Source organism: Ceratosolen solmsi, unplaced genomic scaffold (assembly GCF_000503995.2).
Source record: "Ceratosolen solmsi marchali unplaced genomic scaffold, CerSol_1.0 scaffold19, whole genome shotgun sequence".
NCBI classification, from domain to species: Eukaryota; Metazoa; Arthropoda; class Insecta; order Hymenoptera; family Agaonidae; genus Ceratosolen; species Ceratosolen solmsi.
Genome location: NW_011948443.1, coordinates 1,645,633 through 1,667,581, shown reverse-complemented (window position 1 = coordinate 1,667,581; position 21,949 = coordinate 1,645,633). Strand labels below are relative to the sequence as shown.

Here is a 21,949-nt window from a genome sequence, read left to right as displayed (position 1 = left end):
TCTGATTACATTAATTTTCCTCTTTATAAATGTTCAAGAACAAGGAAAGTTCTATCAAATTAACACCAATACTTCTTAAAATAAAAACGTGAAATATTTATTTTAGATCTACTATAATTTTTTCTATGATAAAAAATAATTAAACATTTATAAACTTTAAATAAGATAAAATCAAATTATAACTAAATCTCTGAAGGCAATTGGGGAGCATAGTTGATGCCTCTTTTTCTATCAATGCTTATTGGCTCCGAATGACCTGCTGAGTATGAAATCTTGTATGCTCTTGTATGCTATCTTGTACGAAATCTTGGAACGTCATATTATTGATTATATATAATATTTAAACAAGTAAATGAAACACCGCCAAATCTTTTATTTTTAAAATAAAATTTATTTGCTAATTATTACAATATAAAATACTGTAAATACATCTATTTCGTAACAAATCAAAATAATAATGTAAAAATACAAAAACAAAATTAAATTAGTCGAAATATTAAAATGAAATGATTTGATTTATTTTTAATTAAGAAATTTTTTGAAAAAATATATTTTTAAAACCTTAATTAACATACAGAATTTTAAAGAAAATTCATTAGCTTAAATTTGTTACTGTCTATAAATAAAAAAATATTTAAAATTTCTTTCTTAATATATTCTGACTATGGACGATAATTACAGACATAGAACAAATTTAAGTGCATTTAAAATAACTGTTTGCCTTGAAAGTGTAATCCATCTACGAAGAGGCAAGATTTATACGCATATACACCATATTCAAAATTCAAAATTTTCTAAATTGCAAAATTGTTAAAAATGATTGATTTCATATAATAAATATTTAACAATTTCTTGTTATAAAATAATCATAATATATAGAGAGATTACCCTTATTTTAATAGTAGATTAATCATAAATGTTAATATAATGTTTCTTATTTAATAAATAATTTTTATATTAGAAATTAATATAGAAAAATATATTTAATTTAACATTTACAAAAGAAATTAATAATATTATTAAGACATTGAGAATCTATTCGAAATCATATCATTTAAAATGAAATCATATTTTAATTAACATATATGAAGTATGATTAATGTTATAAATTAATTTTAAGGTATAATCTAAATTTATCTTTTGTTCTGTAGATTCTCAGATTTAAAATCAAGAAAGACACGAAATATTTAAACAGATTATTAATTTTTATTTTTGTTATTATACAAAAAATGTAATTAACGAGTACAACGTTATATAAATCAATATTAATTTAATTTGTTGAAATTCGTTTAAATAGCTGAAGTAAATTCTCATATAATATTTTTACGTGGCTAATCTACCATAAATACAGGCATAATATTGTTTATAATATTGTAAATTCCTTTAACTTCATTAATTTTAAGTTATACCGTTATATTCATTACTTTAAACCCTGTTTTCTTTTCTTTCAATAATATATAAGTACCTTTAGTACCTTGTTTAAGTACCTTTTAACATAAGTACCTTTCATTTTATATCTTAAGCACTGCAATGTACATCACTATTTTATCATTTATATTTTTAATACTATTGGGTTCCATTCTAGCTTAATCAGTACTGGTCATAAATAAGGTGAATAAAATTAATTAAATAAAATTTTTAATTTTTTAAAATGCTTTTCTTTACACTATTCAGTGATGATATATTAATTTAAATGTTGGAGTGATAGTTAATGCTAGTATTTTAAATAATTATATTAATTATTTCTTTTTATATACATCTAGTAGATTTTCTTTTTTATATATTGCAAATTTCTTTAATTTATGTAAAAATTGTAACATGTTTCAAATAAGGAATTAGAAACATATTAGAAAAATTGTACAAAAATAATATGTTACGATTAGTAATTGCAATAAATTACTAAATCCAATAAAATTTTAATAAAACTGATTAAGGGAAATTAAAAATTTTGAAATAAACTAGTTCATAATTTTGTATTTTCAAAGGTAACAATATAAACATGTAATAACTTGCATAAAAACTTATAATATTCCAATGTCAAGATTTAGATGTGAATCACAATGTCGAATTATGGTGATAAAATATTTTTTGAAAAAGCAAAATATCTAATTATTCACCATTACTTATTGCAATTCTGTACGCTAAAAATACAAATTCTGTGCTTTAATATCTACACAAATAAAGCCTTTTTATTGTTAATTAATGCCAATATTGATATCATTGTATAAATAATATATTTTATTGATTTGCAATGTAGAACGTATTATCTTCTAAGCTGTAAGATGCTCAATTACCATAGATTCTCTTTGATAGCAAAGAAGAATATGATCCTATAGATTTAATGGAATTACACTATGTAGATGAAAATGCTGTCACAGAAACTTTGACTGGTTTGTATTAATATGAAATAATAACATGTTCTTAACAAAACCAATTATAATTTAATAATATTTTTTTAATTTTTCTTTTATAATATATATTTTCGCTTCCTTACTTTTGTCACATAAGCTTTACAATATATATCTATTTAAGATTAAATATAATAAATAAATATAATATCTTATTGTAACTATAGTAATTGATGAACTCAATAACTCAGTTTCAATTCAGATTTTAATCTTTAGTTACGTAATTTTATATTTAGCACTAATATAATATTGAAGCTCTGAATTATTTCGAATCTCTTAAACTCATAAAAATTTACTAACTAAATAATTAACATATACTTGCAGGTTCCTGAACTCTTAAAGCGTTGATAACGCAATGCCAAATACAGTTTATATAAACATTTGTAACAATTAAGTGTAAAAAATATTAGTTAATAGTGATTAATTACTAATCAGTTAATGATTAATTAATTTAATTATTAAAACTACATTAGTTTAAAATAAAATGTTGTAATCAAATTATATAAACTAGAAATATCATTTATACTCTTCTAATGGAAAAATTAATGTCAAAACAAGTTATCTGAAACTTGACAGCATGGGGGTACTAATATGTTAACACATTTAGATTATGTAATATTTCATTAAAAATTTTATTGAGTTTTTGCGCTTTTTATCATTTGCCAAATTAAAAATTCAACTAGAAATATTCTTAAAACCGTTATTAATCTAATTAATTTTCAAACTAAATATTTTATGAAGTGACAGGACCATCTTGTGGTGAGCTTATATATATGTTATGACATTTCGACTATTATAACACTAGAATTAGAAGTATCGAAATGAAATCGTTTTAAATATAATGTGTAATGTTGCGTTTTAAAAATTTATATTTTAAACAGTCATTAATTTCATTAATTTTATTAGTTGATTTTGTTGTATTTACTACAAAAATATGCAATTACTTGTAATATACAATATTGATACGTATAATCTTTTCATTTTTGTAATTTTAATATTTTCCACATGAAAAATATTAATTAAAGATTGTGTATATTATATTAAATAATCGCATTGTTATATATTTATGTTATCTAAAAACTGTATGTTTCACTTTTGAGTACGATTTGTATAGTTTCAAAATTGTAGAACATGCGCCGTAAGTGTATATTTGTAGTTTGTAATATTGTTAGAATTTTTCGTTTTTTAATTTGTAAATTATGTAAATTAAACTAAATTAAAACTCGAAATGAAGAGAATAATATATAAATATGTTACTCAATAGTATTAAAATTTTATTTATAATTTTTATTTTGTATTTGATATTTAGTCATATAGATAAATTATTTTTAAGTGCAATACACAGTATGTTAAAATTTCAAAAATTTGGAAAAATTTAAATTATTCTTTGAATTATAAAAATTTTTAAACGCTTCGTTCATTTTTCAAACTGTCAAATATTTTAAATTATGAACAATTTATTACAGTTTTTGTTAAACAAAATTAATAAGATTTTATAAAATATTAATATTTAAATTTTCTAATTTGGATTTGTTAGATTGTTTTTTGGAAAAGATTAAAGGACTGTAAATTTAGTTGAATCAGTGGAAAAAGTATTGATTTGTATATTTTTATTATACAATTTACATATTTTTCAGCTGCATATTGATAGATAAGAATATTAATATTTAACATTTTATTGGGAATAAAAGTTAAACCACATATAATTTGATTGCTGTATAATGAACATTACATTTTCTATACAATCAAAATTATTCTAAAAATATAATAATTGAAATACAATTGATTTATTGGTACGTAGTTTATTTCTCATGTTTTACATATTTAAATTAAATATTTAAATTTATATAAATATTATCAATTTATTTGCCGAATCAAAAACAAAACGTCCATATATCTAACTAAACCAATCACGTTACTTGTTTCAGATAGTCCCAAATTTTCTTTTCTTCCTTATGTGTAGGTGTTAATGCTATTTATGGAAATGGTATTTAGCAATAGTATATACATGCTTGTTCATGCACTCGTATGCATACTTAGTTTAGGGCGGCATTTCTTCTCTTTCTCTCAACTGTGTTTGACCTTTCTGTGCTCAGGAGTTTCCACGACTCCATTTCGTATTTTGAGCTAATAAGTTATTTGAATATATTTGATATCTAATAATAATAAGTAAAGGTAAGTTTATTAAACAAAATTATCAGTTAAATTTATAATTAAAAACAGCAAATTTTAATAATAAGAATGCTCGCATAAAATTAATAAAGAAATTTTTTGAATTCCTTAAACATACCGGAATACTAGGGCGTGCATAACGCGGCGTCTTTTAGCATGAGTGAATTTTAGGAATCATAATTTCAATTATGACTTTATAAATACGAGAATATAAATTATTTATTTTAAATTAAGGAACTACTTTTGCCTTATATAAATAGATTAGCAATGTTCATTTATAACTTAAAAAAATTATTGTTCTACAAGTTAAGATAAAATTTTGTTCGTTAATTATAACAAATGTCTTGTAATTGTGATTGTATTAATTGAATTTTTTTCAGTCATGTCATTTAATCGAGGGATAAAACGTGATTCCTTTGGAAATCGCAATTTCAACAATAGAAACATGGGTGGTGGTGGTGGAGGAAGAATTGGAAATCTTAGTGGCGGAATGGGAAGCAGTGGTGGTGGTACTGGAGGAGGTATGAATCCATGGGAGAGTGGAATGATGCCTGGTCGTGGAATTTTGCCAACTCCCAACAATAATCTTTCCCTTGCTTCGCCACAAGCCCAATTAGCTATTGCTAGTAACCTTCTTTCAAATCTTCTGAGAAACCAGCAAGATCCTCCACAACAGGTAATTTTTATTAAAAAATATAATATCGAATAAGGAGTTTTAAATTCCAAATTATTTATAAGAAATAATTTCTAATTTATAATAATTATATTGGAGTTAATATTAATCTAATAAAAGTGGAGTGTGATTTTTTATTAGGTGTCAAGTTATTAAAATGATTTAGTTATTAACTAAATTAATTATATCTTATTTGTTATTCATGATCATGGTTAATATTAATAATATTTAAGTAAAACATATATTATAATTTTTAATTATAAAAATTATAAATAGAAAATTGTAAATTAATGAATATAAAATACCTTACTAAATAAAAAAATGATTTTGTTGTTGATTTAATCTTGTATTTTAACAAGAAAGTGAAATTGGTTTACAGTAAAATATTATAAATTGTATCTATTAAATATTTAAAATTTTTCTTTATTTCTTGTACTTTTATTTTTGTTTTCTATATTTATTGTATGACAACTGAGATAGTTAATATAAATTTTATTTTATTAAGAATAAATATTAGATATTCATCTCTATATAATATTGATTTTAAGTATTAACTAAATAATTTTGTTAATAATTTAATTAATAATAATAATAATAAAAATTTGTTAATAATTTAATTTTTTATTTAAAGAATATAAATTAATGGTAATTAATAAATAAAACAGTCTCAGTTTTTGTATTATTATTACTAATTATATTATTGAATATTGTTCTTATTATAAATATGCTGTCTTTTGCAATTAAAATTGCAAATATTTTATTTAATAGGATGACATAGGAAATTTTATATTATTACATATAAAATTAGTTTTCAATATTTGTATTTGTGAATTAACAGTATTTATTTATGAAATTTATAGGTCATAATTTTTTTTATAATATTCTACTATATTTATTTTGTGTATTAAAATGTTTAGGAATTTTTATGGAATTTTTACTCCTTTATAAAAGTTAAAAGAGAATTACAAACTAATTAAGAATTTTTTTGATAAGAAGGTACCATCACTACTCAGCTTGAGTAATAATTATAGTGGTCCAGGTCCTAATTTCTCTAACCAACAGAGCTTTAATCAAGGTCGTTTCAATGACCGAGCTGGTCGTCATAATATTAAAAATCAACGACTTCAACCATATAACAAAGTATGTATGATTAATATTAGGTATAATAAAAATTTCAATAAGTATTAATATATTAATATATAATAAAGTACATTTATTATGTAATTGACAATTTTTGAGCCAAGTAATTTCACTTATAATTATTTAATTTTTATTTTAAATAGTTCAAATATTAAATAAATTCTTTGTCAAATAAATTGATATACAGTAATAAGTTTATAAAGAAAATATATTTTAGCAGTTATGCTTATTATAAATTGAGTTTATGTTCATTGAAATAAAAGATATAAAAAATTTTAATTGTTTAACATCTTAAGAAAATTAAATAAAAAGTATTATAATCTTTGAATTATTTTGTATTGTACCATATGATTGATTTGTAAATATGATTTTAAATTATTTTTAAAAACTTCCATTCCGAAAGAATAATTAAAATTTATTCTTGTTAATTAAGAATTTAATTTTAGATTTTATTTATTTATCTTTTCAACACAATAAGTATATACGAAAATTTTAATATCACAAATAGTTTTATCTGAATTATAAATTTCAAATTTTCTAACAATTAATTATTAGATTAATTATAAATTAATCTTGTTTTTAAAATAACATTTTATATGAAATGATAAAGACAAATATAGATATGATTGATAAGTAATAATAATAAACATTTTTAATACACATAGAAATTTATAAAAATTAAAATAAGTGTGTAATTTTTTTAGGTTAATATGTTTTAACAGTATGCATATATTATCAGTGACAATAATTAATTAATTTAATTTAATATTGTGCAATTTAAAAGAAGTAACTTATTTTTGTATGAGGAATTGGAGATATTTTAATTTTTGTACAAAAATCGATGTCATTACATTTTTTAAAGATATAGTTTTTTTTATAAATATATCTAAGCATATATGAAAAAAGCATAAATTTCCTTATATTATTTTTTGTTAATGCTAATTCTGCAATTAGATATTTATCTGTAAATAAATTATTATGATTATTATTCACTACTATTAAGAATAGATTTTTTTTTAATTGTACAATAATAGAAGATTATGTTTGAATGATATAACTTAGCTAATTCAATATTTTCATGCAAAATTTAATAAAAATAAACCAAAATAATAGATCTAGTAAAGCATTTATATATACATTACATATTTGATATAATGTTTGTTTTGAAGAAACTTATCACACAAATCCTAGTTTGAGGAAATATAATTTCATATATCACATTCATAATTATCTGTAAACAACAAATAATAAGCATCATTCTTGTATCAAAGTAGTCTTGTATAAAGTTGTTAGTTCAACGCTTTTTACCAATTTTGATTATTTTTTTCACATTTATTTGTAGTCTCCTATAGATATTCTATATCAACTATAAAAAGGATTATCAGGGTGATCATTAGTGAATGTAATTCTAGTAATAATCTAAAAAAGGAAATATTTTATATGCAATGAAATCTCTTGTACACCTTATATTTTTCAAGATGAAATACATCTATCTCTTAGTGGAAAGTATCTAATACCTTAATTTCTGTTTAAAGATAAAACTTGGTCTTAAAAATCAATGCCATGAAATTTATTATTTCGTATTTGATGTGTATGTGGAAATTATCTACCACTGTAAATAATACATTCCTTTCTACCCAAATAAGCAAAGTAAAAAAGGTCTTGTTGCCTTTTCTTTTTATTATTCCCTCGTAAGCATCCCTTGACGAGGAAATATAAGCAAATCAAGCTTAACTCAAAACACATAATGGCCATATGGTATACGAAACTTCTTATGAAATGGTTTGGTCGTTTTGACCTACACAAATAGATGGGCAATCGAGCCCGAGACGGCATTGTTGGGCGACGTGGCCCGCAATCTCGTACGCCCCAGTCAGGCAACCAACGCCAGAATGGAAGCCAAAATCAGCGGAACGATAAGTCTTCTAAAGCAAATACTGCCTCTAAGAAAAATCCGACCATCAAAAAGGAACAGCAGGATAAGACCTCTGATAAGACCAATGAAAAAGCTGAAGTGCCTGTTGCTTTAAGGTAAGCTGGTGGGAGATTGCAAATAGTTTCTTCAAACTTCAAAGTATGTTCTCGTATCTTCTCTTAAGTACCCTCGAGAGATGGAAAAAAGAGATTATAAAGATTCCGATTTTCTTCTTTAGATAGATACTGGATTTGTTTTACTAACTTTTTGATTTTATCTATTTATTTGAATATTTATTGTTACTCTAATGAATTATGCCCGATTTTTTTTTTTACTAATTAATATAATAAGCAATAATTACCTATAAAATCAAGCTTAAACGATACAAAAATTAATTGTTGCATCCAGATTCTAGCTAATTTTTTAAAAATTATTAGTTATGAATATCATTTAATGAATTGATATTCCTTAAACAAATATCGTTATTTTTAATACTAATATAATTGATATCGCTTATGATTATTATTATTGTTGTTATTATTATTATAATTGTTATTATTATTGTCGTCGTTGTCGTCTTCATCATCATCATCATCATCATCTTTATTAATATTATAATTATCATCATTATTCATATTATCATGTTTAACAACGCCATTATTTATAGAATTTAAAAAAATTTAAATAAAAGCTATTTCTAATTGAATTTAAGGTTCATAAATTGAGATTGTTTTTGTATAAGTAAAATATGAATATTTATATTAATAGTATACATTTTTTGCCGACTCAAAATTATGTTAAAAAAACCAATGTTTTCTCAATATACCATTAAAAACATAATTATTTAGTATAGTTTGTATAAAATTTGTAGTTTTATAGTACTTAACATAAATGATTTTTTTCTTAATGTTTTCAAGCACATTATTTTTAATTATAAATTAATCAAGATATTTATTTACAATTCAGAATTATTTACCAATATGGCTAATTATAAGAGTAACATTAATTATTTAATCGAATAGTAAATTTTAAATTGATAGTAGAGTAAATACCGGATAAACCTGCAGGAGTATGTTTATAATACAATTAGGTACAATGTTACTGACTTAACGAAATTCAACATTTTATTTTTGACATTGTACATGCATATTACCTACTTTTTAAGATTTTGTATTATGCAAAAGATTCGAACATTTCTGCCCATCTCCATCTATAAATTTATAAGCGATGTCTCGTTTCAAGTTATCCTTGAATCTAAGAGGCAAACAACGTTCGTCGAAGTATTCCTACGGATTTTCCATTTCAGAGTCACAACACTTGTATAGCACTCGTATATTAGATTTATTATACATTCTAAAAGTGCTTACACGAGATGCTGTAAGAGTCATATTTGTTTTTTTTCTTCATCGTGAAGCTTGTAACGTGAAAGCTATATTTTGTCTGTTTTGTAGAACAAAAAATATATATAAAGAAAAAAATTTTACATGTTTTTAGAAGAAATTTTTGTTGCATAAAAATATCAATATGGATTTTTATTAAAAAATGCAATATTTAGAAATTAGTTTGAACCATGATATTGATAATTGATATTAAATAATATAAGATAATTCTTGCATTGCATTGTGTATTAAGAATATTGCCAATTCTTTCGATAATTAATTTTTTAAATTCCAAGATTGACAATTACATTCTTACCGTGGGTTTATTATTGCAATTATTACTTGGGTGAGCGATACATTCTTCAATCAAATACATATTTTATCAACTCTCATTATTTAGTTAGGTTGTAATTATTTTTAACATATATATATTTAGTTAATAACGTTGTTCTTATGAAAAAAACTATAAAACAATAACAATACTATAAAATATATTATCAATTGGAGTATGTATTATATATTTAATAAATTTGTTGTAAATTTAGAAAATATATTTAGATATATATGTGTATGAATACTTTTAACAATTTACTAATTATTAGAAATGTCTTTTTAATTACAGATTGTTCGAAAGTATAATTTTGTATATGATTATTCATTTGAAAATTTTTATTTTTGTTTAGTGATTACATTTTTACTTATTTTATAAATATACAAAATGTATAATAATTACAAATCAATTTTAAAGACAACTAAGTAATGAACTTAAATATCTAAGAAGTTATCAAAATTGCATACATAAAAATCTTAAAATAATTTTCATAGTAATTACATTAATTATAGCGATTATATAATAATCTTATTCTTTAAATAATTGATGTACTACTTTATTAGTTTATTTCTTAATAAATGATATGTAATTATGATAAAGATTTTAGATCATTTGTGAAAGATAAATAAAGAATAATAAAATTAAATTAAATCACTATGCCTGTGAATTTTATAAATCAATAAAATTAAAAATTCAAATAAGTATCTATTAATAATTAAGGTACAATTTATTCAGCACATTTATACATTATAGAAGTACATCATTTTGTGAAAAAATCTGAGTTTCAAGATTTTGTAATAAATACAAAAAATGAATATCAACATTTATTCGATCATATTGTACTTAAAATTTATTATATATTAATAAAAAAACTTATTACCAATTTGTTTAACTAATATTTTCACTTCGATTTATACATTTTTTTTATTTAGCATAAGATATCTGATTTTTGCCATTTATTGTTAGTGTAATTCAAGTATATCCAATAAATATAATAATAGCATTTAATTTAATTATTTTATTTATATTCATAAATTAAACAACCTAGTTAAGCTATTTTAATTAATGTTTATATTATATAAATATATTTCGAATTTCTTAATAGAATTTAAGCCTGTTGAATTTGTTTATTTTTTTGTTATTTTTAATAAATCAATTCATAAATAATATATTATTTATATAAATTATTCTTTTATTAATAATAATGTTATGTATAAATTCTATATAAAATTTTAATGTGCATTTCATTAATATTTTTATTAAATAAATTTTTAATTTATGAATATAATTAATATATGTTTGAATAAATGTTACAGATTCTTGTTAAAACGTAAGTGAAAATTTATATGCAATGAATTTGTTTAAATTTGACATATAAGTTTTACATTTGTCTGGATTTTATTTTTTATATATTCCCTACAAATTATATTTATAGATTATTAAATCTTAAATTTTATATTCGAATAATCTGTAAATAAACATAAAATTTAGTAGTGTATACAATTTTTAATTTTATAAATGAAATATGTTAAGTTAATTTAGATATTTTTTTAATGAGTTGGGATTTCTATTATTGATGTTTAATATGCTCTTTAATTTGATAAACTATTTTCGTATTTTATACATTTTTAAAAATTGTATTATCAAATTAAATAAAATCCTTAATTATATGCAAGAACTATCTTAAATATTACTTTTATAAATGTTGAATTTATATCATAAATTTTTATATTTATAATAGCGAAGAGAATGAAGAAACTGAAGAATCTAAGAAACGTGAATGGAAAGATGAGAAAAAAGAACTTGCAAATGATAAAACTGATGATTCCATAAAGATTGAAGATGTTGCAGTTGACAAGGACGAGTCACTAGGAGACAAAGGCACTGGTAAAAAATCTGCCGCTAGACACGCAGAAAGTCGTTATGCAGATGTTCCAATTAGTAACATGTTTTGTCATGTTTGCAATAAATACATGTGGGATGGAAACGTAAGCTACATATAATTAATTTTCATATAATTAACATATAATTAATATCAATACAAATTTTTTAATATTATATTAATTTTAAATATAGGCGAATCAAGTAGATTTGGAATAGGATCTTTTGATTAAAATTTTATTTTTGTTCATTTTAAATTAATAATTAATATAATTCAAAATTATACATTGTAACTTTATATATGCAATATAATAGCCATACGAATAAAATCGTAGGTTTTAGTAATACTTTTGAATATTGAAACAATATAATAAAGTATGTACACATTTTAGTCGTTCGAAAATCATCTTCGTGGTCGTGCCCATCAGCTAATGATGGATAAACTTGATGAATCTTATAAACTAAAAGTAGAATTGATGAGACATGAATTAAGAGTTGCTGAAGAACAACGTGAACTCAGTCTTACTAATTCAAAACGACGTGGTAAAAAAGTATGTATAGACTATAGTTAAAAGTGAATTTAATTTTTAAGCAAACGGGGCATTCGACATAACTATTTTTATTTTTTATTTTATTTTATAGCTATCGGTAGATTTGAGTGTTAGAGAATATTGTACCATGTGCGATTTAAATTTTTACGGCACTCTTTCAAGTCATCGTAAAAGCGAAAAACATCAACAGCTAAAAACATTTTTACATCCCCGTTGTTTTCCATGTGCTAAGGAATTTCCTTCTAGAATTGAATACGACGAGCATTGTCTCACACCAACACACATGAAAAATGCTGTTCAAAACGAAGAACAAAGGAAAAATAAAAAAAAAGGTATAATTTATAAACCATAAAGTATAAATTAAATAATATATTTTTTTTAAAAATTGTAGATAAACTTGCAAAAGGAGAGTCTGAAATTCGAAATGCAGAAGATGAAGAAAAAGATATTGGTATAGATATGAAAAATGATAAATTAGACGATTCTGCTACAGATGCTTCAGATTATGTAACAGAAATTCCTGATGAACCAATTGATGCAAAATTGAAAATTCCATCATATAAGCATTGCAGAACACATCAATTGTCTATTGGCAAATCTTTAGTAAAGGAAGTCAATGGTTATCATTGTGAAAGATGTCGACGATTTATGCTTACAGAAGAAGATATGACTGCTCATCTTCGCAGTATTACTCATTATCGTAATTTTATTCAGGAAATAAAAACTTTACAAGCTGCTGCTGAAGTTATTGCTAAAACAGAACAAGAAAATAAAGAGGTGATTCGATATTTTAAATTATTTACCTTTTTATTATTATAATCTATTCTGTGATTAAATTATTTAGTATATAAATTGTATTTAATGTTTTTATATATTTATTTTAAGTTTTAAAATAGAAGTGAAAAAATACATGTATTTTATGAATTTATCATTTGCTTAAAAATGTTAATGAATTTCAGGTTAATAATCCAGACGAAATACAACGTAATGATGAACCTGATACAAAACGTGTAAAACTCGAAGAAAGTGTAATTTTAAAGAATGAGAACGAAGATACTTCAACTAATGAAATTGAAGAAAAACATGAAGATGAGGATGATAAATATGATCCAGAAGAAGTAAATGATGAAACAGACGAAGAAATTATTGAAGATGAAAATCAAGATTGTCCAAATGATGAATCTAATGAAATATCATTAACTGAATGTGATGATAATATATTAGAAGAGTGCAATGAAAATGAAAACGATGATAAAGATGACTTATCTCAAAAAAATATACAAATTAGCTCACGAACTACCCAGCGCAATGTTTATAATCAACGAGCACGTGGCAATCGTGCTAGAAGATCTCGTAGATAAGATGTACATTTTATAAAAATTAAAAAAAAAAATGTATGTCAATTTTAAAACTAAATATTTAAAGTTTATTCATATTACGTATATTTAATAGTAAATAAACAATAATTTTATTCATTTTAGTATTTGAGAATGAAAAATTACAGTGTATGTAAAATGTGGACTTCATACGACTTTTATTGTTGATCTTTTATAAAATAATTGTATATTATAAATAATTTTCTGTATTTTGATAATTGATTAACATAACATTTAATACATACAAACGTATACATTAGCTGCATTGGTACACATAAAATATTAGTTAAGTTATTTCAACTTTATTTTATCAGTGCATCATTTTTGTTACATTATATTAATAAGTGTAGAATTTCCATTCCAATCAGATACACATATTTCTGTATGTTATTTACTGTAAAATGAAATAAACAATATGTCATACGAAACATTTAAATTTATATAAAATTAAACTTGAGCATTATCCATTTACATCAATCCATTAATAAATGAGTAATGAGAAACTCATCTACTGAATCTGTATTCCATTTATGAATATCAAGTATATCTTCTAATTTGTTTTCAGCATCATATAATTTCATTACTGGATCCAAACCTCTAACATACCTAATTTGTAAATTTTTATATTTATTTGGTCGATCACTTTTGATAAAAGCTGAAAATAAGTAATATCAATATAAATAAATTATAATCCCAAAATGTTTAATAGGAATATTTATGGGTATTTTGTCTATTGAATAAGATAGCTTAATATTATAAATAATATAATAAATTAGTACAAATTAAATATTTTAAACCAATTTCAATTAAAATGAATTTAATTCTTACAAATTTAAATAAACAAATTGGTTAAAACATTTTAACTATATTATATATTTTTGAATTACTTTGAAATACATTTTCTTTTAACTTTAAATACAAAAATTTGTATAAATATTTTATAGTATGAAATTTAATTTGACCTACACTCGATGAAGTAGTAATAAACTAGAAATTAAAAAATTCAGATATAAAGTATTTGCTTTATTTTATTCTTGTCTCGCGTAGTTGTTTTTAAAGAAAATTACGATTTGCTCCACTTAAAGTACCATTAAAATATAAAAATGACAAAAATTATTGAATTAAATTAAATGTTTGTTTTTTTTTTTAATATGTTAATTTATATTTTGTCAGTATAGCTTTAATAACAATATAAGTTGTTTGCATATAATAGATACAATTTTTATTACATAAATAATATATAAATTGAGATTTAACTCCAAGTATTGTCAATGAAATAGATAATTATATTTATAATCTAATAGATTCATAAAAAATTATAAAAATTATAAATACTCATTTATGCACATATTAATATTAAGTATAAACAATAATAAATGAGTAATTTCAATTTTTAAAAAGTTTTAAGCATTATAATCAAGCCGAATTACAATTATTAAATACATGTAAACACGCGCATACATCTATAAAAGAAATATATTGTATCAATAAAATCAAATGGGAACATACTAAAAGAATTGAAGTATGCTTAATCAATTCTAAAACATGTTCTGATAGACCTCTTTACACATAAGAATCTAACATATAGTTATTCATCAAAAGAAATAAATTTAATTACATATTCAAAAATAATTAGAATAAATATACATCAATTAGTAATATTTTTTTAAATAACGTATATTTGAAATTTAATATTTTACTATATACATCTGTACATAACATACGGAACATTATTATATTAACTTTGTACTTATTTTTGTCGAAAAACTGCTCTACAAGGAAAAATTAAAATTGATCAATAAATCATTATATAATTTATATACTAAATATTTATTTAATATAAAATAAGTATTAAAATATATCAACAGTTATAAATTCATAATAATGTAGTAAGTATTCACAAAATATCAGTTCAATATTATATGCATTTTTATGCTTAAAAAGTAATATTATTTAAAATAGTTCATTTATTTCAAGTAGAAGTTTTGCACATTGTCAAATAAATTATCAATAGCAAATAAAGTTTTCATGCATTATGATTCACTTTTGTACAGATAATGAAGTTTGTTAACAAAATGATTTTATTAAACTAAAAAATTTAGTGATAAATTACAACACACTTTAGATTACCGCTCAATATTTAAAAATATATTGATAATAAATATATATATATTAGTTTGATATTCATAGTTTTTATTAATAATAATTAATCTCAAAATTCCCATGATTATGTTCAATTTTCTTTATTTCATAGTCTAATTTTAAGAAGGAACTGGTATATTTTTTCTTAATTAGCAAATAAAATAATAAAAAAAAGCATATAATATAAAAAAATATTTAATTTAATTTAATTTAACGATTAACCAAGTTATTTAATAAGTAAACAGGTTATAACATTAACAATTTATGTAATATAAAACGTATTTTTAAAAATTCCAAATATTTATTATAAAAGTGAACAATAAAAACATATTTACCTAATTCAAATTTTTTAAATAAAAATTATTATTATAATACCTGATTAGAAGTAAAATTATTCATAGAATGATATTAATGTATTAAAATATATAGATAGGCAATTAATATAAACAATTTTCTTGTAGAAATTTTTAAGAAATTTTTTTTAGAATTATTTTAATTTTCACATAATAATCTATTTTTTTACAATATATAAATAAGCAACAATTTAATTAAATTTAAAATTGCACTAATATAGCTCCATCTAATAATTTTATTCTAAACATGAGGATAAAAAATGAATTGAAGCATTTAAATTATTTTTACATTTTCTTATTAAATGAATTAGTTAATAAAAAACAATTTTTTAAATTATATAAAAGATTTGTTTTAATTTGTATTTATTATAAAATTAATATATATATATACCATCACTTATATAATTTATTTAAATTTCATTTTGTTGTTATGGTAATTATTCAACAATTCAGTACCTTAGAAATATTTTTATAGAACATATTTACCACGTATAGTAATAAAGTATGTTCCAATTTATATTACTTTTCTGACTCAGTTTCATATATGATATTATCTTTCTGATTTAGTTGAATATATGATTTTATTCTTAAATAAATATTTAATTTTGCTTGAATAAATAGTTTTTCTTATAAATCTAATCATTCTAAATAAATTTAATTTTTAAGTTTTAGTCACTATTGTTTCAAGTAGATCAATAAAGATTACACTACAATTTAATTTAAAAATATAAGCATTTTAATAATTTTAAATTTAATCTTATGTAAGTTATTTAAAAATTAATTGTTATAAATTAACATTATTTCATTAATAGAATGTATATAAATATAATCTTTTAATATATATATAAAAAATATAATTATTTATAAACATTTTATTTATATGTTTATTGATTCAATCAATATCTTTAAACATATTAAAGCAATGAAATAAAACAATATTTAAATTATATTTTATATTTTTAATAAATAAGTAAATAAGATACTTAATTAAAAATAATTTACAATAATAAATCTATGTTTATTAATATTCTAAATACTTATAAACGTCCATTATTTTTACCTTGAATTTGGGGATAAGCTGCAAATTTACAGGTGCAAACTTCAAGAACAGCTTTTGGCCACTTTTTTAAATTAAAGTTGTCATCTTCATCTTTTAAACAGCATTCCTTGCATATATTACTAAAAGTTAAGACTATTATTGAAATTTAAAAATAAACGTAATATTAATTATAATATCTTATTTTTAATAAAATTTACAAAATCTCATTTAGTTCAAATTTTTTAAATCTGTCACAAGTAGAACAAAACAAATTTGCTTGATTATAACCTAAACTCTTGCAATCTTCGGTTGAAAGATTTGATAATACATCTGTCTAAAAATAAAACAGAAAATCAAAAGAATTATAAAAAACATAGATATGTTTATTAAGTGCAATCATTTTTTAATTTTTTAATCAATCATGATTGAAAATAAAAATAATTCAAATTTTAAAAGAATATGACGATTAAATTGTGTAGTTGAAAAATATATTGTTATAAATACGTTTTCCAATCCAATATGAAAATGATCTACAATTAGAATGCATACCACTGAAATTAGTAGAAACAAATAAAAATATATTAAACTCGTCATTTCTGACATGTTTCAATGTGAAATATATTTATACTTTGATTATTTGTTTACACATTTATTATCACTAAATTAATTCAATTAAAATCACAACTTTAATTTGTTCGAAAATTGAAAATTAAAATTTATAAATTTTATCAAAAATGATTTTACTTAATTAAATTAAGATTATACAAAAAATGTTATATGCACTGTACAACCTAAACTGATTGGCTTTTACAACGTGCTTGTCTATAAGTAATATTAGACATTGCGGTAATTTTAATTTATTTGTGGCGATAGTCTGTGTGTTTAAATATTTATAATACAGATATCTAATTTCATTAAATTTATTGTATCTGTAAAACTTTCATTTAAAATAATTTACTTAGCAAAAATTTATATTAAAATGTTTTAAATTAAAATTAAATTAGAACCATTTTTAGCATATATACTATTAAATGATTCCTATAATTTGTATTCCAATGTGATTCTATATTTTTAAATGAAATAGATTTAAATTAAAATAAAACTGCTTTGATTAATTATATAATATGCTAAATGAATGATTAAATAGCAAATTAAATAAAAATATGAATTATTTTTAAATGGAAAAATTTAAGCACCTTTAGAGCGAATATAATAAAACTATACGGTTATTGGATATCATTAATGTGTTTAATATTAAAACCGAATTATATATATATATATATACATAGTTCTTTAAAAACTATTATTATAACCTGTTATTCCTTAAAAAAATTTGTTATAAAATATATTTAAACATATTCAGTATTATTAACGACTTTTATGTTGCAATGAACATACAAAAACAAAATTTAATTAGTGAACATTTATTTCTTTTCATTTAATTTTATTAAAAAATATATAAAAAATATTCTTCGTTATTCCTCAATTATATTAATTAATTATAGTATTATATTATTGAAAATGTTAACACAGTTGATAGCTTGCTGAATTTCATTTCAAGTACATTAGTATATTATTAATATATATATATAATAAAAGTTGTAATAAAAGTTAATTTTATTGATTTTCAAATATTTAAAATTTCTGCATGAAATTTTGCAGAATGCAGAATTTGAAAACATTGTTTTATTAATAAAAATTAACGAACTGAAAAAAATCGATCATATATTAATATATTTTCTAGTTTTATATTGGTATTTAATTATAGACTTAAGTTATAACAAATCTAATTTTATGTATTTCAAATTTTTTAAGCACGACAAGCACAGCCAATAATGTAAATCTTCAGTATTATTTGCATTTCAAAAGTTTACATACTATCTACGTTCTATACTTCATATCTGTATTTGATTACATCAGCATCAGAAAGAGGTTAATACAATTGTATAATTTTTCGAATTTTTCTTTTCATAGATTAATTATTATTATGTATTTAATAACAAATTATGGCTGATACTATACAAATTTGTATGGAAATACACAAAATATGATTACATAAAAATATCAATATTAATTTAATATTTAAATATATTTCCTAACAGATTTATTGATGTAAATAAGGTTGATTAAATACCTTATAATGGTAGATGAATCAATAAGAAAAACACTGAGTAACATTCCATTATTAAAATCAAATGCAGGGCCTCGAGATTCTGAAACATGGAGTCAAAGATTGAAGGAAGAGTATTTGTCATTGATAAAAGTAAAAACAAATCTTTTATAAATACTAATAATTTTTAGCTGCTACCACCTTAAATATTCTTAAATGTACTTAAAACTATCAAAACATTAATTATAAGATTTATTTATATTTTGTAAATATAAGAGTATAGTATTTTATTAAATAAGAAGTTTATTTATTGTTTGTTTTTACAGTATGTAGATAATAATAAAAAAGCTGATAATGATTGGTTTCGTTTACAATCCAATGAACAAGGTACTAAATGGTTTGGAAAATGTTGGTATATTCATAATCTTTTAAAATATGAATTTAATATTGAATTTGATGTAAGAAAAATATTATAAGTTATTCAAATTCATGTATATAATATCTATTATAAATTATTTCAAAATGTTTTGCAGATTCCAGTGACATATCCAACAACAGCTCCTGAAATAGCACTTCCTGAACTTGATGGAAAAACAGCAAAGATGTATAGAGGAGGAAAAATTTGTTTAACAGATCATTTTAAACCTTTATGGGCAAAAAATGTCCCTAAATTTGGTATAGGTCATGCAATGGCATTGGGGGTAATTTGTATTTATTTTTATATTTTTTCAATAAGATATAACATTTGGACATAAGGAATTTATTTGTATATATAAATTTTTTTAATTATTTTCATTATTTGGTAACAAATACTTTAAAGTTCTAATATCTACATTTTAATTAAGTAAAAATAGTGAGAAAAATTGAACATTGCATAAAGTATGGATTATATTAAAATATCATAAACATTTTTTGCCTTATATTTGTTTGATGATTTACCTATTAACAAGATAAAAGTATACAATTTTAAATTTATTGTTTTAGCTCGGACCATGGTTAGCTGTAGAAATTCCAGAACTTATTGAAAAAGGAATTGTAAAATATAAAAATAATTAAAAAAAATCCTTTATTAGCTTTAATAATAAATTTATAGGTTTTTTCATTCATTAAATTTTCTATTGTTTTTCTTTAATAATTTCATCAATTCTATACATATCTTTTAAAGAAATTTCTCCTGTTCCTTGTTTCATTATTTTTGGTTGTGATTCATCCGGTTTCCAACCAATCATATAAATTATTTGAAAAGTAGCTGGAATATATCTACTTTTATCTTTTTCTTTAATTTTTCCATACAGTTGATTATAAATTGCAGAAGCAGCAAATAAAGTATCTCTACTTAAATGTAATTTTCGGTTCCTTGCTGCATTACTTTCTCCCATGCCTTTTAAAAATAATTTGCAAAATTCTAAAAATCTTTGCAATTAAAATAAAAATGTATATAATACCTTTTAAATCCCACATAAGTTCATACATAGATGGATATCCAATAATTAATTCTTCGGTATCAACTGTGAGCATCGTAAAGCCTGCATCTGTTAATAAAGCTCCAATATCTTTAATATGTGTAAATGGTGATATACGTGGTGAAATTCCTCCATCTCTTTCTAGTTCTGCTAATTGTAAGGAACCACTAAAATTTTTAATAGTTAGATTTATTTAATTTTGATTATTTGCTTTCAATATTATTAAATTATTGTTTTTTTTCAAAATCAAATATTATTATAAATATTTAATTTTATTATAGTAACTAACCGTAATTCATATAATGTATCAGCTCCAAATATAGCAGCCATGAAAGCACCATCTTTTTTAAGACTATTTATTATACAACGAAAACATCCGGGTAAGTTATTTACCCAATGCAAGCTTAAACAACTTATAACAAAATCTAAACTATTAGGTTCTAATACAAATGTTTCTTCATCAAGAATTTGTTTTTCAATTTTTATTCCTTCAGTAGCTTGTGCTTGTTCTAGCCAGCTTGGGCTTAAGTCTGCCAAGATGAGTTTATTAACTGATTCTTTTGGAATGAATTTAGATACATGACCACGTCCACAACCTATGTTCAAGACACTGTTAAATTTTCGTTTAATATCAAATATTCTATCAGAAAGTCTGCATCCAATTTCATCTTTAATATAATCATAAATCTTTACATCAAGAGCTTTTGCTGCTCGTTCTCTTTGTAACAATTTAGAATTTCGATCAAAGACTTGTATATTGATATTATTAGAAGGTATGATTAATGCTAAATTTGTTATTGAAATTTCTTTTTTAATTAGTTTCCGTAATGAATTCATTTTATAAAAATCAAATACTCTGAAAATAAAAACCGAGCCAATTGGATTTCAGTACAAATCACATTTTAATAAACTTATGATATTATAGTTGATGGTAAACATTAAATATCATTATTATTAGTATAGAGATTAAATATTAAATTATACATTTTTAATTTATTTGAAAAGAATGGCAATAA

At 21.4% G+C, this 21,949-nt stretch overlaps 4 protein-coding genes across 5 annotated transcripts; 2 read left to right on the top strand and 2 right to left on the bottom strand.

The window, feature by feature from the left end:
* The first annotated feature begins 4,427 nt into the window (after window positions 1–4,427).
* Pep (Protein on ecdysone puffs) lies at window positions 4,428–13,878 on the top strand. The gene is made up of 9 exons (XM_011504230.1): window positions 4,428–4,583; window positions 4,961–5,256; window positions 6,247–6,393; window positions 8,204–8,424; window positions 11,760–12,006; window positions 12,292–12,450; window positions 12,542–12,782; window positions 12,842–13,227; window positions 13,410–13,878. Exons 2-9 carry the CDS (start codon window positions 4,963–4,965, stop codon window positions 13,809–13,811), a joined length of 2,097 nt encoding a protein of 698 aa, XP_011502532.1. The 5' UTR covers window positions 4,428–4,583; window positions 4,961–4,962; the 3' UTR covers window positions 13,812–13,878.
* A 230-nt stretch (window positions 13,879–14,108) lies between these two features.
* On the bottom strand, window positions 14,109–17,963 carry LOC105365933 (15 kDa selenoprotein). Its single transcript, XM_011504229.1, has 5 exons — window positions 17,910–17,963; window positions 17,579–17,694; window positions 17,382–17,500; window positions 14,299–14,481; window positions 14,109–14,220 (listed from the first exon to the last, which is right to left on the bottom strand). Exons 1-4 carry the CDS (start codon window positions 17,961–17,963, stop codon window positions 14,300–14,302), a joined length of 471 nt encoding a protein of 156 aa, XP_011502531.1. The 3' UTR covers window positions 14,109–14,220; window position 14,299.
* Window positions 17,964–19,433: 1,470 nt separating this feature from the next.
* On the top strand, window positions 19,434–20,539 carry Ufc1 (Ubiquitin-fold modifier conjugating enzyme 1). Of its 2 annotated transcripts, none has more exons than XM_011504228.1 (4): window positions 19,434–19,623; window positions 19,797–19,857; window positions 20,011–20,171; window positions 20,455–20,539. In XM_011504228.1, exons 1-4 carry the CDS (start codon window positions 19,501–19,503, stop codon window positions 20,524–20,526), a joined length of 417 nt encoding a protein of 138 aa, XP_011502530.1. In that variant the 5' UTR covers window positions 19,434–19,500; the 3' UTR covers window positions 20,527–20,539. The 2 variants fall into 2 exon arrangements, with proteins under 2 accessions (XP_011502530.1, XP_011502529.1); XM_011504227.1 differs by having other exon boundaries at window positions 19,436–19,623; window positions 19,797–19,928; window positions 20,004–20,171.
* A 46-nt stretch (window positions 20,540–20,585) lies between these two features.
* On the bottom strand, window positions 20,586–21,785 carry LOC105365931 (NADH dehydrogenase [ubiquinone] 1 alpha subcomplex assembly factor 5). The gene is made up of 3 exons (XM_011504226.1): window positions 21,223–21,785; window positions 20,916–21,100; window positions 20,586–20,851 (listed from the first exon to the last, which is right to left on the bottom strand). Exons 1-3 carry the CDS (start codon window positions 21,768–21,770, stop codon window positions 20,586–20,588), a joined length of 999 nt encoding a protein of 332 aa, XP_011502528.1. The 5' UTR covers window positions 21,771–21,785.
* Between the last annotated feature and the right edge of the window lie 164 nt (window positions 21,786–21,949).

Excerpts from the sequence above, each read along its gene's own strand:
- Ufc1 (XM_011504227.1), top strand. The coding sequence starts at position 19,501 with ATGGTAGATGAATCAATAAGAAAAACACTGAGTAACATTCCATTATTA. Across the intron at positions 19,929-20,003 it reads AATTTAATATTGAATTTGAT|ATTCCAGTGACATATCCAAC; the intron begins GTAAGAAAAATA and ends AATGTTTTGCAG. Across the intron at positions 20,172-20,454 it reads GTCATGCAATGGCATTGGGG|CTCGGACCATGGTTAGCTGT; the intron begins GTAATTTGTATT and ends TTATTGTTTTAG.
- LOC105365933 (XM_011504229.1), bottom strand. The coding sequence starts at position 17,963 with ATGTCAGAAATGACGAGTTTAATATATTTTTATTTGTTTCTACTAATT. Across the intron at positions 17,695-17,909 it reads TGTTTCTACTAATTTCAGTG|ACAGATGTATTATCAAATCT; the intron begins GTATGCATTCTA and ends TTTTATTTTTAG. Across the intron at positions 14,482-17,381 it reads AGCTTATCCCCAAATTCAAG|CTTTTATCAAAAGTGATCGA; the intron begins GTAAAAATAATG and ends ACTTATTTTCAG.
- LOC105365931 (XM_011504226.1), bottom strand. The coding sequence starts at position 21,770 with ATGAATTCATTACGGAAACTAATTAAAAAAGAAATTTCAATAACAAAT. Across the intron at positions 21,101-21,222 it reads GATACATTATATGAATTACG|TGGTTCCTTACAATTAGCAG; the intron begins GTTAGTTACTAT and ends TAAAAATTTTAG. Across the intron at positions 20,852-20,915 it reads ACTTATGTGGGATTTAAAAG|GCATGGGAGAAAGTAATGCA; the intron begins GTATTATATACA and ends TATTTTTAAAAG.
- Pep (XM_011504230.1), top strand. The coding sequence starts at position 4,963 with ATGTCATTTAATCGAGGGATAAAACGTGATTCCTTTGGAAATCGCAAT. Across the intron at positions 12,451-12,541 it reads CAAAACGACGTGGTAAAAAA|CTATCGGTAGATTTGAGTGT; the intron begins GTATGTATAGAC and ends TTTATTTTATAG. Across the intron at positions 13,228-13,409 it reads CAGAACAAGAAAATAAAGAG|GTTAATAATCCAGACGAAAT; the intron begins GTGATTCGATAT and ends AATGAATTTCAG.